Source organism: Prionailurus viverrinus, chromosome E2, assembly GCF_022837055.1.
Source record: "Prionailurus viverrinus isolate Anna chromosome E2, UM_Priviv_1.0, whole genome shotgun sequence".
Classification (NCBI taxonomy): Eukaryota; Metazoa; Chordata; class Mammalia; order Carnivora; family Felidae; genus Prionailurus; species Prionailurus viverrinus.
In genome coordinates, this window is record NC_062575.1 from 54144842 (window position 1) to 54164491 (window position 19650).

General features: G+C 42.6%; 1 protein-coding gene across 8 annotated transcripts in view; it reads right to left on the reverse strand.

Moving 5' to 3' along the window:
* Positions 1-261: 261 nt before the first annotated feature.
* The window catches only part of SLC6A16 (solute carrier family 6 member 16), a 61298-nt gene continuing 41909 nt past the window's right edge, over positions 262-19650 (reverse strand). For 6 of the 8 annotated variants that reach the window (XM_047837224.1, XM_047837229.1, XM_047837228.1 and 3 more), the window contains 11 exons: positions 6682-7098; positions 6083-6240; positions 5767-5893; positions 5398-5573; positions 5091-5201; positions 4675-4916; positions 3110-3296; positions 2512-2713; positions 2233-2392; positions 943-1105; positions 262-731 (listed from right to left, as the gene is read on the reverse strand). In XM_047837224.1, the coding sequence (XP_047693180.1) occupies positions 486-731; positions 943-1105; positions 2233-2392; positions 2512-2713; positions 3110-3296; positions 4675-4916; positions 5091-5201; positions 5398-5573; positions 5767-5893; positions 6083-6240; positions 6682-7021 (2112 nt within the window). In that variant the 5' untranslated portion in view covers positions 7022-7098 and the 3' untranslated portion in view covers positions 262-485. The remainder of the gene's footprint in view (positions 732-942; positions 1106-2232; positions 2393-2511; positions 2714-3109; positions 3297-4674; positions 4917-5090; positions 5202-5397; positions 5574-5766; positions 5894-6082; positions 6241-6681; positions 7099-19650) is intronic. The other 2 variants (XM_047837230.1, XM_047837231.1) reach the window with 2 other exon arrangements.

Here is a 19650-nt window from a genome sequence, read left to right on the forward strand (position 1 = left end):
ATTTGAATTGAACAAAGTCAATGGAAGGCAAGAGTGGGAGTTGGGCATTTTTTTTCATGACAAAAGCAAAGTTTCACGGGTACTAGCACCATTTTTACCTTAGTTTCGTAGGGATCAGACCTGACACGTACCACCAATTCCAAGAGGAAGGCAGACTAGGAGAAGTAGGGGTCAGGCGTCACCATCAACCAAATACTGGAAGTCAAAAAACACCATTATTATGTGTCTGGTGAGGGCAAGTGTAGGAGATGCAGAGAATGACTGCTGTGTTAACCTCCATCTGGCCAGAAAAACTTTCCCAGTCCAGGAAAACAAAACATCTTTGAGTCCAGTTACATTAGCAATTGCTACTTTTACCTTTTCTAACGTCAAGTTGCCAGCCGGGGAGTTTCACTTTGAAAAAAAAAAAAGCGATGTTTTGCCAAATAAACCAAGTCTTTATTTCCAAGATGAATTACTCACATGGCAGAGAGGTTTTTCCCTGGTTATTTATCCATTTTATCAACCTTTTGACTTTGCATCACCTGAAGCCGTGGATGGGGCTTCAGCGAGTTCCCTTTAGCTTCAGGTTTGAAGATAACTGTGACCTTACTGTTAATCACGGAGACTGGAAAAGCCACATCAATGAGTGTGTACAGGAAGCAGGCAGGGATAGGCAAGATGGTAATGACGATGGAGATGATGAGCAAGACTTTAGCCCATGATGGGTAAATTCGGATCACCTCATTTGACTGTGGAGAAAGGGAAGATTTAGAATACCCAGTTTCTCTGAAGAGGAAGGCTACAGAGGTTGGGGGTAGGGACATGAACCGAGACAAGAGACTAGATAACTGGGTCCCCAGGGAACCCAAGAATAAGGTGGCAGAGTCTTAGAGGCCAGAGAAGATCACAAAGTCCTCACCCGCTCCCTAAGGGGTTTTGGGGTCTGAGAGAGAGGCTCACAATGCTTGAGTCCCAGGCCAAGTAGGTGATGTTCTTCAGACACAGATGAATCAGGGTGTTTACAAACAGGACTAGCAGCACAAATGGAGACAGAAAGCACCACAGCCAACGAAAGATGGGGGAGATGGGGCGGCCCAACATGATAATCAGGTCTGCAAGGAACCTGGGAAGAAGGGCCACGAGGCTTTGGAGGGGCCTGTTCAGGCCTTTCCCAGCCTTGTGGAGGGGTCAATCCAAACCCAGCCTGGGAGACAGAGCTTCACGTTTCTTAAACGTTTCTGTTCACCTCCACAACCAGTTTTCTTCCCTCTAATGCATCTCGTTTCCGTCTGATTTCTGTCCCAGCCTCAGGATTAAAACAAAACAAAACAAAAAACAAAACAAAAACATTTCTCTCCTCCATCACCCTCAGGATAAAGGCTGAGTTCCTAATGTAGTTTCTTCAATCCCACCTATCCAGCTTTCTTTGGTGCACTTCTTAACCCCAACATATATGTACATTGGGTTCCTTTTGCCTAGAACGCCCTCCTTTTTTCTTTCCCTTGACAAACTCCCCTTCATCTGTCTCGATTCTGTTCAAGCATCCCCTCCTTGCCTGACCCTTCAATCTTCTTGACATAACCACCTGTGTTCCCAGAGTACCCTCGGCTGCCTCTATCATAGGCTTACTACCCTGCCCCCCAAATCTGCTTACATACATCTCCTTTGGACTCCGAGAGCAGAAACTCGGTCTAATTTATCCCAGTATCCCCAGGGCTCACAAGGCCTGCCTGCCCCTTGGGCACACTCTGGGTAATATTTGAGAGTGAGTGTATGAATCAGCAACTGATGCCAAGAACCACTATCACCTAGAAATGCTGCCACATTTGGATTACACAATGCTTCTCAAATGTTAATGTGCAGACAATTTACTTGGGGTTCTTGTTAAAATTCAGATACAAAGGTCTGGGGTAGAGTCCAGGGTTTTATATTTTCAATAAACTCTCAGGCGATGCCAATGCTATTGGTCCAGAGCACATTTGAGAAGTGAGGGACTGTATGCCCACACTCTCCTGGTTAAAAGTAGGGCTCAGGAGCTGCTAGGAGTTGATATAGTCTGTTCACTGCTTTTCCATTTTACAGCTATTTTCTCCAGGCATCAGCCCAGGCCTTCCTCCTTCCCACCCTCCTGGGGGCTCTCCATAAGCCCTGGGATCAGAGACCTGGCAGTGAGAGCAAGAGGGGCCGACACTCCCTAGAGACCCTAGCTGTGTGGGTGTATGGTTGGAGATCCTGGGCTTGGGACATCACCTCCTGGCTCCATAGATCCAGGCCATGGCCACATTCTCCAAGATGACAATGAGGAGGAGGGGCAGAGATGCCCAGTAATCATCCAGCAGGTTCACATAGTAGCTGCCAGAAGGTCTCACAAAAATGAGGCTGCCCAGGAACATAAGCACACAGATGGCCACTGAAGGAAAACATCAGATTTGTATCAAGGTCAGAATTCAGACTAGGTTATAAAAGAGTCCCAGTGGGGTTAAGCTAGACAATGGCCATAGGTGGGAGTGGGGTCATAGGTCCGAGTACCTGTAAGCAGTTTTGTCTGTTTCCTGAGGGAAGCGAAGGTGTCCTGGAGAGGGGTAATAATGCCCTGCATGATGCCTATCATGGTGCTCAGCCCCAGGTTTGCCAGCAACACGAAGATGACGATGGCCCAGAGAGTGGATCCAGAAAACACAGAGATGGTATCAGTAATTGCCACAAAAGCCACACCAGGACCCTCCATAACCTGTGAGTGAAGGGAGGAATGGTAAGGGCTCTGAGCTCATTCTGTAGAACCCTAACTGCATTCTCCTCTCCTCCTCTAGGAAACGACCTGTAGCACTGTCGATGGACTTAAACTCCTCTGGCCTTGAGGCATGAGGACTTCCTCCGACAACAGCTGCTAGTCTGGCAACTCTTTGGGGATGGGGTGAACAGGCTTATATGAACTCTAGTGCTTGGTGCTCTGGAGGCTACACCTGCATTGTCACAGAAGGATACTGTGAACCTTGGTCCTGGTTGTTCAGGATGCTGCCGAGAATTGCCTTTCTGAATTCTAGAGGCACCTAAGGAGAGCTGACATTTCTGGTGTGCTGGGGGCTTTGAAGGGAACATTTGGACCCCATCCCCAACCCCTACCTACCTCCTTCAATTGTTCAGATAAGTTGCAATTGGACAAATGGGGAAGGATCATGCTTTTCATTTGTTCAGGAAGGTTCTTGAACCATTTGGGGTAGATGGAGCTTGGCTCATAATACAGACTGTCTGGGGGCTGGACCTCAGGAGGCAGCACCCCGGTAACTATCAGATTCATCACTGTCTTGGCATTCCTGGGGACAGGGGTAGAATCACATAAAACCATTTGGCCCTTTAAGATAACTTCTCTCTTATCTTTCACACAAGAAGGAAAACCACTAGTCTGGAGTTTTTGATCTGGTTAATGTGCAGCCTGCGCTGAAACCTGGGTCTCCAGGGTCCTGGCCCTCACTGCCTGACACCTACTTTCATAATGTGTCTGCGGGAGGCCACAGAGTTTCTGCCTTAAGACCTGGAGGGGTCTTTCCTACAGTGTCATGGAGGGCTTTAGGACCTATACCTCCTACTAGACAATTTCAGGACGACATTAAAGCTTCTCAGCTTCCTTGACCTGCTGGCCTCTCCAATCTCTTAATGCACAACTCTTCACCTTCTCTATTTTGGACATACTCAACCATTAAGCCTGCTTCCACTTGCCATGCTCCCCATTGCTCAGTATCTCTGGCACGTGGTGTTCTCTCTGCCTAGCACCACCCACTCTGATCCCACTCAGTCTACCCAAATCCTGCCACTATACCATTCTCCATATGCAAATTCCTACACATCCTTACTCAGCCCCCCAAACTCTGTTTACTGCCATGGAAAGCTATTCAAGATTTACTTCCATAAGGGCAAGTCAACAAGCTGCAGAAAAGTAGTATGGTGTGATCCGATCTTTTTAATGATATGTTTTTATATGTAGGTCTATGAATGGGAAACATTATGAAAGCATGCTAAGTGGTGGTTATTTGTCAGGAGACAGACTCAGCTTGGGATTGCCTCCACCGGAAGGTCTTCTCTGACTGCCCCAGGAAGTTAGTGGTTTGCTCTTCTGTGTCTCTTCATCATCCCTTACTACCAGTTATCATCCACTTTGTGATTATCTTTAGTATATGCTTCCTCAAAAGGCTGTGGTTTTCTTTAGGGCAGGGATGGTGGTCTGCCTCACCATTGGTTGTGTTTCCAGAACTCAACACAGGGTTGGCAGATAGGAGGTGTTTTATAAATGTTTCATGGATATTTTTTAGAATGAATCTTATAGGAGAAGAAAATCAGGAATGGGCTCTGGGGGCTCTGGTGGTACTGTGGGTCTTTTTTTTTTTTTTTTTTTTTTTTTGCCTCTTGTCTAATGATTCAGCTAAAGCTGTTCTCCTAATTTTCCATGGCAATCCCCAGTTAAGAATGGGGTGAACACACCATTGAAAACCTCTGAGTTTGGGGCTTTATTAGTTTAGAAAGGCAGCCCTGAAAGAGACAGAGTTGGAGCAATTCAGGTGTTTCTACAGTTTAGGATGCTCCCATTTGAGGGTCCCATACTGACTGAGCCTAGATGGGGGCCTAGGCTGGAATTCCACTAGCTATTTCTAAGACTTTGGTCTTTTTGATGATTTGCATATGAAATATTGGGCTCACTTTACATAACATTTGTTGTTGTTCTTTGTGGCCAAGTGGCCCATTGTGGCAAATACAAACACCATGGCGGTCAGTGAGGCAACCAAGTTGAGAAGAGCCACAGCAAAGGCATCCATGACACAGTTGTTGGATCGAGGGATGTATGAGCTGATTGCGATGAAGCTGCCAAAGCCGTGGCCCATGGATAAAAAGATCTGGTTCCCTGTCCGGCGCCACACTTCCACAGAGTACAGAGCTGGCACCTGGGGAGAAGTACCATGCAAACTGAGATATAAAGTGAGGAGGGGTCTGTGATCTGATGGAAGATGAGGAGGGGGTGAAGGAGGGAACTAGGAGGACCTCTACCAGACTGACAACCATCCTGTCCCTGACACCCCCATGTGGGTAAGAGAATTCAAGGGCAGGGGACACCTCACCTGGGCAGCCAACAAACTGTCGAGACCAAATTTTGCACCCTCCAGCGTGAGACTCCGGATAAGGAGACAGAAAAGGATGAAGTAGGGAAGGATCACTGAGACATACAGCATCTGAGTGGGAAGTATGATTCAGAAACAGAGTTCAGCAAAGACAGACGCTGGGACAGTAGGATCAAAGGCTACTGAGTCAAAGGTCATATTAGTATGTGTTAGAAGGTAGAGGCCTACAGGCATCAGGTTAGGAGAATATTAGGGGGTCTCAGGTAGAAAGGAGTCCATCAGATTAGTAAGTTAGAGAGTGGCTCACCTTTCCAGAGGACTTGGGTCCTCTGATCATGGAGATGCAGATAATTAACCAGGTCACAAAGACAGAGACACTGAGATGCTTAACTGGTAGCCCACCCATTTCGATTTTGTCTGTGGCCTTCAATACATTCCGGTACCAAAAGTACGTAGTGGATGTTGTCCGCACACATTCAGGATCTGAGGTGAACTGGGCATGGAGGAAGCTGCAAGACCACGTGACTCCCCCTTCCAATTCCCCTCCACCTCCTCCTTCCAATCTCATTCAACATCTTCCTGCTCATCCCAATTTTCTCAACAATCTTCTTCCTTCTTCATTTCCCTATCCTTTTTTCAGCCCTCCCAATTGCCCTTTTCTTCCCTCTCTTCTCACCGTAAGTACTGGAGTTCCTCAGTAAGGGGCACACTGACCAAGGCAGTGGAGACTGGAAAGACTGAACTAAATAGAAGAGACTCCAGGCCATGAGCACACTGTAGTACAAGCCCACAATGCAGCACACCTAGGGACCAAGGAGAATTCTGGAGACAGGAGAAGAAAGGTAGGCCAGCAGAAAGCAGGGGATCTGACAGAGGACTGGGAACTCAAGAGACTTGACCTGTGGAAGTGAAGTCATGGGACCCATCCCAGGACAAGGGTCAGGGTAGGAGTGGGGTGTAAAGGCAGGCCGGGGCAGCCCAGGACTCCTCACCATGAAGCTGGTATACCCCACACCACCAATCCAGGGGCTGATGACCTTCCATACACCAATGCTGCCCTGACGCATTCTCTGACCAGCTGCCATCTCCAGGAATAGAAGAGGAACCCCGATCAAGAACAGCATGAGGATGTAGATGATGAGAAAACTGCCTGTGCAAGGGAGTCAGGAGGGCTCTGAGAACCACCTGGGTTTTCAGTGCCTAGACTTCTTTGGGGGCCAGGAAAACACATTCCCCCGCCCCATGACCTCCCTCAGGGCCACAGGCATCAGGGCTCAACTGTTTCCACATCCCTCATAGTCCCAGGTGTCCCTTCTCCCCCAATTTCTGGAAGACCCAGATGCTTAGTTTCCAGCCCACCCTGGACCCAGGCCTCCAGCTCCACCGTCCTCATGAACCTAAATGTTCAGCTACCCTGCTCCCACCCACCCGACATCCTAGGTGTTCAGGTACCTGCCTCCTGTCCTAGTCAGGATCCCAAATCCCGCCCCCCCCCCCCCACACACATATCTCAGAGACCTCGGAGTAGCAAGGACAGTCCTTTGGCTCCTCACCCCCTTGTGGGTCCATGATTCCTGGTCCCCAGGCTTACCACCTCCGTTGTGAAAACACAGGTAAGGAAAGCGCCAGATGGTGCTCAGCCCCACAGAGAAGCCCACCTGGGCCAGAAGGTATTCAATTTTATTGGCCCAGTATGGTCTATCAGGGGGGGCTTTATCCTTCAGTTCATCACTGTCTGTGGTCTCCAATATTTCATCATTATCTTCATCAGACCAAATGTTTGGTGACAGAGTGTCAAGCTTCTGTCCCTTCCCCATCAATTCCTCAGTAGGCAACTCAGACTTTAATAGCTGGGGAGCTGAGGAAGTAATAGTCAAGGATTTGGAGTCCGAAGGTCTAGACGTCTGGGATTTCTCATCTTGGGCCTCCATGTTTTCACTAACAGTTGTTATCCAGGGTGGACTCTAGTTCCTGCTTCTGCAGGGGTGAGGCCTCCTTCCTTGTTGACCTTAAGGACATCAAGAACTACAGACTTTAGATATATGAGCCAAGTAAAGACAAGACTAATTGTACAAGAACCCCTGAGGCCTCCAAACCCTCTTATCCTTATGTGGATAAGAACATGGAGTTCTCCACCCTTGAAAACATACCAAGGATATGCCTGCCTTTAGAAAATAATAATTTTAAAACAATACTATGTATAGTAATGCCAACAGACATAACATGCATAACAATAATTTTAACAAAAGATGGGCAAGACCTTTACACACACACACACACACACACACACACACACACACACATTATTGAGAGAAAATAAAATTAAGGGATATAGCATGTTTGTGAACTAGAAGTCTTAATAGTAAAACAATGTCAATTATCCCCAATTGATCTATAAATTCAATGCAGTTCTTATTGAAATCACACCAGGGTTTTTTGGGGAAATTGACAAGCTGATTCTAAAATGTACATGGAAGGGCTCCTGGGTGGCTCAGTCAGTTGAGCAACCGACTCTCAATTTCAGCTCCGGTCATGATCTCACGCTTCATGAGATCAAGTCCCGCATCAGGCTCTGTGCGGACAGCTTCAGATTCTCTCTCTCCCTCTCTCTCTCTGCCCCTCCTCCACTCATGCTCGCTCTTCCTCTCTCAATAAACAAACATTTTAAAATAAATAAATAAAGTGTACATGGAAAGCAAAAGGCTTAGAATGATTAATACAATCTTGATAGAGAAGAAGCAAATGTAAAGACTAATTATAAAGCTACAGTAATTAAGAGAGTATGGTATTGGCACAGGGATCTATGGCATAAATAGATCCATGGATCAATGTGCTGCACTGTTGAATATAGTGCCTACAAGCCACATATGGCTGCTTAATTAAAATTAAGTAACATCAACGATTTAGTTCCTCAGTCATACTAGCCATGTATCAAGTGCTCAGTAGCCATACGGCTACCATACTGGAAGGACAGATATCAAACATTTCCATTACCACAGGAAGTTCTGTGGATACCACTGGGAGATTTCAGAAACTCACACAAATATAGGTGCCTGATCTACAATAAAGACAGCACTGCAAAGCTGTAGAGAAAGGGCATTCTTATCAATGAATCATTGGTTGTTAGAGGAACTGGATATCTACACAGAAATAAGTGAGCCCTGGCCTCCCCAACTTCACATATTAAACAATAATCTATTCAGAGAAGATTGAAGTTCTAAATGTGAATGATAAAACAATAACATCCCAGATGAAAAACCTAGGAGGGTATCGGCATGACTTGAGTGTAGGCACAGATTTCTTAAATGGGACACAAAAAGCACCAATCATAAAGGAAAAGTTTGACATATTGGATTAAATTAAAACTAGAAACTTCAATGGAAACAACAGTAATTGAATAAACAGACAAGCCCTAAGGCAGTGGAAGATATTTGCAACATACGTGGTAGACAGAATAATGCCCTTCTCCAAGATATCCACATCCTAATCCCTAGAACCTATGAATATGTTACTTTACATGGAAAAAGTGACTTTTCAATATGGTTAAGTTATGGATCTTGAAAGGAGATTATCTGGATTATCTATGATGGGCCCAATGTATTTATAGGATCCTTATATGGGAAAAGGAAGGTAGAAGAGTCAGAATCCAAGAAGAAAATGGGATCGCAGGAGCATAAGTTGGAGTAATGCACCTTGAACGTGAAGGAAGGCGCCATGATTCAAGGAATGCTAGCTGGAAAACTCTACGAAATGGATTCTTCCCTAGATCCTATGTAAGGAACACAGGAATACTGACACTTGCTTTTAGCCCAGCCAAATGGATTTCAGATTTCCAACCTCTAGAATGGTATGATAATACATTCATGTTGTTTTAAACCACTAAGTTTGTAGTTATTGTTAGAGTAACAGTGGGAAACTAACAAAATATATAACCCCAAAAGGGCCTGTTTCCCAAATGATATTTATAAAAGAAAGAAATATCTATAAATAAGAAAAAGTGGACAAGCTAAAAAGTGGAGGGAAGGGAAAAGAAAGCTTGAATAAGCTTACTAATAAAGGCTTGTAATATATACAAATCAATAGCCATAGGAAATGGTGGTCATTACTCAACTTCACTGGTCAACAAGAAAATGTAACTAAAACCACAATAAGAATAGATGGATATATATGTGATAAATTGCATAGAGTAAAATGTTAATTGTAGAACCGAGGTTGATGGTTATATGGATGGTCAGTGTATAAATATTCCAACTTTTCTGTATGCCTAAATATTTTTTCAAAATAAAATGTTGGGGGCGCCTGGGTGGCTCAGTCGGTTAAGCATCTGACTTTAGCTCAGGTCATGATCTCACACTCTGAGTTTGAGCCCCACGTCGGGCTCTGTGCTGACAGCTAGGAGCCTGGAGCCTGCTTTGGATTCTGTGTCTCCCTCTCGCACTGCCCCTCCCCTGCTCATGCTCTGTCTCTGTCTCAAAAATAAATAAAAACATTTATAAATAAATAAATAAATAAATAAAACAAAATAAGATGTTGGGAGGAAATCACATAAGATCACTACATACCCACTAGATGAGCTAGTATAAATGAAAAAGTCTGATTAAACCAAATAATGGCTTGTGCGGAAACTTTTGGAACTCACGTACACAGTTGGTAGAAGCAGAGATTGGTACAACTACTTCAGAAAACTAGTTGAGGGGTGCCTGGGTGGCTAAGTTGAGTGTCCGACTCTTGATTTAAGCTAGGTCATGATCTCACGGTCGTGAGATAGAGAGTCCCATGTCTGGCTCCATGCTGGGTATGTGGCCTTCCTGGGATTCTCAATCTCTCTCTCTCTTTCTGACCCTCCTCCCTCAAAATAAATAAACATTAAAAAAAAAAACTAAACTAGTTGAATGTACCTACATACTTTATTTTCACATTTTACAATCCATTCCAAAGTGACCATCTAACAAATGTGTACATGAGTACACCAAAAATCATGTTCAAGAATGCTAATAGTTGTACTATTCATAACTGCCAAAACCTGGAAACAACCCAAATCTCTTTCAATAGTAGAATGGATAAGTAATAGTATATTCATATAACGGGTATACAATAATAAAAAGAGTGAACTGCTGATATGCATAACAACCTGCATGAATCTCAGAAATATTACTTTGAGGGGCGCCTGGGTGGCTCAGTAGGTTGAGCATCTGACTTCGGCTCAGGTCATGATCTCGCAGTTCGTGAGTTTGAGCCCCGCATCGGGCTCTGTGCTGACAGCTCAGAGCCCGGAGCTGCTTCAAATTCTGTGTCCCTCTCTCTCTCTGCCCCACCCCTGCTTGTGCTCTGTCCATGTCTTTCAAAAATGAATAAATATAAAAAAAGAATATTACTTTGAATGAAAGAAGCAAGGCCCAGAAAAGAACACAGTACATAATTCCACTTATATGAAGTTCAAGAAGAGGCAAAACAAATTCATGGTGTCAAAAGCCAGGGTAGTGTGCTTACATTGTGATAAGTTATAACTATGTGATAACTATAATTACGATTTGGACATACTTGAGATACTTTAAAAAAATTTTTTTTAAATGTTTATTTATTTTTGAGAGAGAGAGAGCACAAGTGGGGGAGAAGCAGAGAGAGAGGGAGACACAGAATCCAAAGCAGGCTTCAGGCTCTGTCAGCACAGAGCCTGATGCGGGGCTCAAATTCACAAACTGTGAGATCATGACCTGAGCTAAAGTCGGACACCTACCGACTGGGCCACCCAGGCGCCCCTGACTTGGGATACTTTAATGAAAGTTTATCTTAGGGGTACCTGGCTGGCTCAGCCAGTAAAGCATGCAATCTTGATCTCTGGGTTGTGAGTCTGAGCCCCTATGTTGGGCATAGAGCTTACTTAAAAAAAAAAAAAGTTTATCTTAAAAATAAACATTGGAAAAATAACGAAAAACCCTGGATTTCTATAAAGCAATAATAAACAGAAAATATATTTTATTTGTTTTGTTTTATTTTAGAGAGAGAGAAAGCATGAGTGCGGAGGGGGCAGAGGGAGAGAGAGTCTCAAGCAAGTTAGTGTGGAGCCCAACGCACGGCTCAAACCCACAAACCATGAGATCATGAGCTGAGCCAAAATCAAGAGTCGGCTGCTCAAATGACTGAGCCACGCAGGTGCCCCAAAAAGTATATTTTAAAATAGGAAGATGGCACTCACAACAGCAACAAAAACTATATGGCATCAAGAAATAAACCTAAACGTTAAACCAAGACCTTAAATATGCAGAAACATCTCATTTATGAATATAAATACTCAATACTGTAAGGATGGAATTTCTCCCCAAAATGATTTATAGATTGAAGGCAATTCCAACCAAAATCTCAACGTAACTTTTCATGAAAGCTAAAAAGATTTTACAATTTATATAGAAGAATAAAGTACCGAAAATAATGAAGAGACTGACACTAGTTCTTTGTTGCTGGCCAAGATGAAGTAAAGTAATGATACGCAGCCTCTCCCACTGATGACAGATAAAAATCTTAAATAGCATATAAGAAACAAGAGCCTGTGAACTTTGAAAAGTAAACTGAAAAAAAAAAAAAGCAGACCAGGGATTTGTTAGAACTTGAATAATGACTTATAATGAGGGGAAGGGTGAATTTCATATTCCTTTTCCCTCCTTTGTCTCCTGATCTAAGAATAAGCCAAACCATGTAACTGTGTAACAAGCACCAACAGCAGATACTCTAGGAGAAGCCTCCTATTTCCAAAGGACCAGGAAAAGAAACTCCCAGGTATTAGAGAGTAAGAGGGTAGGGACATTACTAATTTTCCCTTTTCACCTCAGAGGCTCACCTCTGAACTACACAAGCAGGAAACAAATGTGAAGAAGAGCAACAAGGTTCTGAAAACTGAACAATGATATAAACCAATGCCCAAGTCACAGACCAACCCCAGGGCAGCACATGCTAATCCAAATAGCACAGCAAAGGCTTTAGAGATTGAAGTAACGTTGTAACCAACACCCACAGAAGATGGGACAGAACCTGCCATCTGAACCTACCCAGGTTGATGGCCTGCTAAAACAAACAAGCCAACAAAATCCAACATTCTCCAAGGGATACTAACAGGATCCTGAGTTTGCAATATAATACTTAAAATTCCCAGGATACCGTCCAAACTTACTCATCACTTAAACACACACATGTGAAAATCTGACCATTTCCCAAGGGAAAAGACAATCCACAGATGTCAACCCTGAGATGACCCAGATGATGGAATTTTTAGACAAAGACTTATTATTTTTAAAAGTACAGGGGTGCCTGGGTGGCTCAGTCAGTTAAGCATCTGACTTTGGCTCAGGTCATGATCTTGTGTTCATGGGTCCAAGCCTTGCATAGAACTCTGTGCTGACAGCTCAGAGCCTGGAGCCCATTTTGGGGCGCCTGGGTGGCGCAGTCGGTTAAGCGTCCGACTTCAGCCAGGTGACGATCTCGCGGTCCGGGAGTTCGAGCCCCGCGTCAGGCTCTGGGCTGATGGCTCAGAGCCTGGAGCCTGTTTCCGATTCTGTGTCTCCCTCTCTCTCTGCCCCTCCCCCATTCATGCTCTGTCTCTCTCTGTCCCAAAAATAAATAAACGTTGAAAAAAAAAATTAAAAAAAAAAAAAAGTACAGGGGTGCCTGGGTGGCTCAGTCAGTTAAGCATCTGACTTTGGCTCAGGTCATGATCTTGTGTTCATGGGTCCAAGCCTTGCATAGAACTCTGTGCTGACAGCTCAGAGCCTGGAGCCCATTTTGGGGCACCTGGGTGGCTCAGTCGGTTGAGTGTCCAACTTCAGCTCAGGTCATGATCTCGTGGTCCGTGAATTCAAGCCCCGCATCAGGCTCTGTGCTGACGGCTCAGAGCCTGGAGCCTGTTTCAGATTCTGTGTCTCCCTCTCTCTCTCTGCCCCTCCCCTGCTTACACTCTGTCTCTCTGAGAAATGAATAAATCTTAAAAGAAAAATTTAAGTACTTATATTTTTCCAGCTTTGAGGTATTATTGATAAGTAAAAATTGTATATGTTTAAGGAATAACATGTAATGTTTTGATATATGTATACATTGTGATATGATCAGCCCATGAAGTTAATTAACTTATCCCTCACCTCACAGTTACTCTGTGTGTGTGTGTGTGTGTGTATGTGTGTGTGTTAAGAACACCTAAGATCTTCTCTCTTAGCAAATTTCAAGCATACCTTATTAACTATAGGTATATTAGATATATCACCATGCCATACATTAGGTCTCTAGAATTCATTCAGCTTATACCGGAAAGTTTGTACCCGCTGACCAACAAACATCATGTTTCCTTCACTCCTCATCCCCCGGTAACTATTCTTCTACTCGCTGTTTCTATGAGTTCGACTTTTTTTAGATCCCACATATAAGCAAGATCAGCAGTATTTGTCTTTCTGTGCCTGGTTTATTTCACTTAGTATAATGACTTCGAGGTTCATCCATGTTGTCACAAACACCAGGCCTCCCTTCTTTTCTAAGGCCATATAATACTCCAGTGTGTGTGTGTGTCTGTGTGTGTCTGTGTGTGTCTGTGTGTGTGTGTGTGTGTGTGTGTGTGTGTGTGACATTTTCTTTATCCCTTTGTTGATGGACACTTAGGTTGTTTTCATATCTTGGCTATTGTGAATAATACTACAATGAATATGGGAGTGCAGATATCTCCTCAAGATATTAATTTCAGTTCCTTTGGATATGGACCCAGACGTGAGATTTCTTGATCATACGGTGTGTCTATTTTTAAGTTTTTGAGGAATCACTATCCTGTTTTCCATAATGGTTGTACCATTTACATTCCTACCAACAGTATATAAGTGTTCCCTTTTCCGCACATCCTTGCCAACACTTATCTTTTGATTTCTTCATGATAGCCATCTTAAGGTCATGAGGTGATCTCCCACTATGGTTTTGGTTTGAATTTTCCTGATGGTTAGTGATGTTCAGCACTTTTTCATATACCCATCAGCCATTTGTATGTTTACTTTGGAAAATTGTCTATTTCGGTGTTTTTCCATTTTGTTATTTTTTTTTGCCACCGAATACTGTGAGTTCCTTGTATATTTTGGCTATCAACACCTTATGGATATATGGTTTGCAAATATTTTGTCATTCTATAGGATGCCTTTTCATTTTGTTCATTTCATTTATTTGCAGAAACTTAAAAAAAATTTTTTTAACGTTTTATTTATTTTTGAGACAGACAGAGAGAATGAACAGGGGAGGGGCAGAGAGAGAGGGAGACACAGAATCGGAAGCAGGCTCCAGGCTCTGAGCCATCAGCCCAGAGCCCGACGTGGGGCTCGAACTCACGGACCGCGAGATCGTGACCCAAGCCGAAGTCGGACGCTTAACCGACTGAGCCACCCAGGCACCCCTGCAGAAACTTAATTTGGTGCTGTCCTACTTGTTTTAATTTTTCTCTTGTTGCTTGTGCTTTTGGTGTCATCCCCTGAAAAACCATTGTCAAGACCAATGTCAAGGAGCTTTCCCATATGCTTTTTTTTCTAGGAGTCTTAATAGTTTCAGGTCTTACATTTAAGTCTTTGACCAATTTTGAGTTGATTTTTGTGTATGGTGTGAGACAAAGGTCCAATTTCCTTTTTTTGCATGTGAATATCCAGTTTTCCCAACACAATTTATTAAAGAGACTATCCTTTCCCTCATGGTGTATTCTTGATACCTTAGTTGACTGAACACATGTGAGTTTATTTCTGGGTTCTCTGTTCTGTTCCATTGATCTGTGTGTCTGTTTTTATGCCAATACCATACAGCTTTGATTACTATAGCTTTGTAATATAATTTGAAATCAGGAAGTGAGATGCCTCTGGTTTTTTTCTTCTTGTTCAGTATTGCTGTAGTTACTTGGGTCTTTTGTGGCTCCATATGAATTTTAGAATTTTTTCTATTTCTGTGAAAATTATCATTGGAATTTTTATAGGGACCCCATTTAATCTGTAGATCACTTAGGGTTATATGGGTATGTTGACACATATTATTTGTCATTAATTCTTCCAATCCACAAACACGGTATCTTTTAAATTATTTGTGTCTTCAGTTTCTTTCATCAATGTTTAATAGATTTCAGTGTACAGATCTTTCACCTCCTTGTTTAAATTTATTCCTAAGTATTTTATTCTTTTTGATGCTATTGTAAATGGGATTGTCTTTTTTTTAATTTTTCAAATTATTTTTTTTATTTTAGAGGGAGAGAGCACAAGCGGGTGAGAGGGACAGAGGGAGAGAGAGAGAGATAGAGAGAGAGAATCGTAAGCAGGCTCCATGCTCAGCACAGAGCCTGACGGGCTCAATACCACAGCCTTGGGATCATGACCTGAGCTGAAATCAAGAGTTGGACACTCAACCGACTGAACCAACCAGGTGTCCCACACGGGTTTGTCTTCTTAATTTGTTTTTCAGATAGTTGGTTGTTAGTGTATAGAAGTGCAACTGATTTTTGTATGCTGATTTTGTATTCTGCACCTTTACTAAAATTTTTTTATTAGTTCTAATGGTTTTTTTTTTTTTTAAGGAATCTTTAGGGTTTTCTGTATATAAAATCATGTTATCTGCAGATAGAGACAATTTCACTTCTTTCTGCCCAAATTGGATACCTTTGATTTCTTTTTCTTGTCTAATTGTTATGGCTAGGACTTCCAGTACTATGTTGAATAATCACGGAGACAGACAGCATTCTTATCTTGTTCCTGATTTTAGAGGAAAAGCTTTGAGCTTTCACCCTTTAGTATGATGTTAGCTGTGGGCATTCATATATGGCCTTTATTATATTGAGGTACATGCCTTCTATACTAATTTGTTGAGAGATTTTATCATAAAATGATGGTGAATTTTATAAAATACTTCTTCTGCATCTATTGAGATAATCATATAATACTTTCTAAATTTTTATTTATTTTTTTAAATTACATCCAAGTTAGTTAGCATATAGTACAACAATGATTTCAGGAGTCGATCCTTAATGCCCCTAACCCATCTAGATAATCATATGCTTTTTATCCTACATTCTGTTAATGTGATGTATCACATTTATTGACTTGCATATGTTGAACCATGTTTGCATCCCTGGGATAAATACCACTTGATCATGCTGTATGATCCTTTTACCAATTCAGTTTGCTAGTATTCAGTTGAGGATTTTTGCATCTATGTTCATCAGAAATATTGGCCTGTAATGATCTCTTCTCATAGTCTCCTTGTCTGGCTTTGGCATCAAGGTAATAGTGGACTTGTAAAATTGCTACAGTCAAGTCCACAGACAGCAGGTCTGTTATCAGGCACAGATGGGTATGGCTCCCACAGATCCCTGACTGCACTTGAACCATGTCCCTAGGAGAGTCCCTGGGTGGGAAGATTGTCTCTGGAACTGTGGTAGAGCAGGGCTGGAACGGGGTCACAGGGTTGCTTCAGGTTCTGCAGTCAAGAACTAGGCCGACAGGCCTGCCATTAGAGGCTCAGAGGGGCAGGTCTGTCACCAGTTTCCTGGGTGGTCAGAACTGGCTTCCAACCATGTCAGAGAGGAGTTGTCACTGAGTCTCAGGGCCATTTCAAAGTATGTAGCTGGGACTGGCTTCAGGGTCCACAGCCAGGACTGAGGTTGGTAAGCCTACTATGAGGAGAAAAGACCAGCAGTGCTGGATCCCTGGGTAGGTAGGACGGAGATCAGGGCTGAAACAAGGTTACAGAGCTGCTTCAGGATCCAAAGTCAGAACCAAGGTTAGCAGGATTGTTACCAGGAGCATGTCTCCCATGGGCAAGCATGTCTGACTCTAGACTGGCAGTTAGAGTAGGGCTTGAGCTGGGTCACAGGGATGCTTCAGGATCTGCAATTGTGTCCAAGGCTGGCAGGCCTGATACTGGTGGCGTAGATGACCATGGCTCCTCCTGGTGCCTTGGTGGATGGAACCGGTTGCAGGACTGCAGCCAAGTGGGGTTGGAGCCAAGTCCATAAAGAGATGGGGTTATTATTCTGTACCCAGCACCACATTTGGCTGGCTTTCCACCAGGGTTAGAGCCTGCTTCCTGAAATCAGTTTTCCTTAGTCCTGGGCTTTCCTGGGGTTTCACAACCTCCTACTAGGATCCCAAAGCTCCCACAAAGGCACTTTTTTTTCTGTGGATGGCTGCTGGATTGTTGTCTGTGTGCGTGTTGAGGGAAGTGAGCTGGGGACCTCCTATTCCACCATTTTATTTATTAGGAAAAAAAAAACTAAATGAAGACATTAAAGAAACTATTATACCCATTCTCCATTAGGTAAAGGTGAAAACTCTCGAAATTAATGGAACAACAGAAGTTCTGAGTAGAGAAATAGAAACTAAAAAAATAACCAAATGGCAATTTTAGAGCCAAGAGGTAAAAATATTGCAAATTAAAAATTCATTAGATGGGATATGAAGATAGGACATTAGAAATGATCCAATCTGAAGAACAGAGAGAAAAAAAATTGCAAATAAAATGAGCAGAGCCTCAGGGACCTATGAGACAATATCAAAAGTCCAAGAATGAGGGAGAAAGAGATTGGTGGGAAAAAATGTCTGAGGAGTGCCTGGGTGGCTCAGTCGGTTAAGCGTCCGACTTTGACTCAGGTCATGATCTCATGGTTTGTGGGTTTGAGCCCCGCGTTGGGCTCTGTGCTGACAGCTCAGAGCCTGGAGCCTGCTTTGGATTCTGGGTCTCGTTCTCTCTCTTCCCCTCCCCCACTTGTGCTCTGTCTCTCAAAGATAAATAAATGTAAAAAGGAAATTTAAAAAATCGTGAAAACTCCCCAAATTTGATTAAATATATAAATTTAGATTCAAGAAGTTCATCAAATCCCCCCCCCCAAAAAGCCATATCATATCAGTCACATCATAACTGTGCTGCTAAAAGGAAAAAAGAGGAATCTGTAAGGTTAACAGAGAAAAACAACAGATTACATAGAAGGCTATAACGATCAGAATTGTGGATTTCTCATCATAAAAGATGGCAGCCAGAAGTCAGTGGAATATCTTTAAAGTGCTAACAGGGAACAAAAAAAAAGTATCATCACATAATTCTATATCCATCAAAAAAAAAAATACTTTAGGAATGAAGTGAGATAAAAACATTCTCAGTTGGGGGGACCTGGGTGGCTCAATTGGTTGAGCATCTGACTCGGTTTTGGTTCAGGTCATGATCCCAGGGTCATGGGATCAAGCCCTGCCTGCGTCAAGCTCCATACTGAGGATGGAACCTGCTTAAGATTTTCCCTCTCCCCCTCTGCCCCTCTCCACCACTCATGCTCTCTCTCTCAAATTAAAGAAGAAAATAAAAACTCAGATAAAGGAAAACTAAGAGAATCCCCCACTAGCAGACCTGCTGTAACAGAAAGGCTAAAGAATGTTCTCTGGATTTTAGTGAAATGGTATCAGGGGAGAATTAGGAACTCCAGAATCTCTCCTTCAGAGAGGAACAAGAGAGACAGTAAACAGTGGGGTAAAAAAAATGGACTCTTTTACTCCTTTTAAAGACTTTTAAAAAATGTTTGCAGTTGAGAGGCACCTGGGTAGCTCAGTTGGTTGAGCACCCAACTTCGACTCAGGTCATGATCTCACAGTTAGTGAGTTCAAGCCCTGTGTCGGGCTCTGTGCTGACAGCTCAGAGCCTGGAGCCTGCTTCAGATTCTGTGTCTCCCTCTCTCTCTGCCCCTCTCCCATTCATGTGTGCATGTGCGTTCTCTCTCAAAAATAAACATTAAATAATAAAAATAAAATGTTTGCAGTTGAAAGCAAAAAAATATATAACTGGTAGGGGAGGCTTTCAATGTATATAAGCATCATACATATGATAGCTATAAAATAAAGGGAAAGGGTCCCATGAGGTTATAAGGCTTCCACATTTATGTGAAGTGATATTAGCTCAGGTAGTCTGTGTGAAATTGGAGGTGCATAATATAATCAATCCTTAGAACAACCACTAAAAAACTTAATTCAAAGATCTATAACTAAAAAGCCAAATATAAATTCAAATGGAATACTAAAAAATATTTAAATAAGTCAAAAGAAGCAAGAAAGACAAAATAGAGGGAAAAAACAGAGAGGACAAATAGAAAACAAATAATAAAATGGTAGCCCTAGATTTGACCATAGCAATAATATATTAATATACATGACATATTAAATGTAAATGACCTAAACAGATCAATTAAAAAATAATGATTATTAGCTGGGGTGGGAGGGGTAGATCCAACTATATGCTGTCCACAAAACACACACACACACACACACACACACACACACACACCTTAAATATAATAATATAAATAGATTAAAAGTTAAAAAAAAGGTTTTGGAGGGAATGATGAAAATGTTCTGAAATAACATTGTTATTATAACAAATGCACAATGCTCTGAATATGCTAAAAATCACAGAGCTGTACACTTTAAATGGGTGAATTTTATGACATGTAAATTATATCTCAATAAAGCTGTTTACTGAGACATAAATAAATGTAAATTTATTTATGCAATGTCAAAAGAAATCTAGAGTGGCT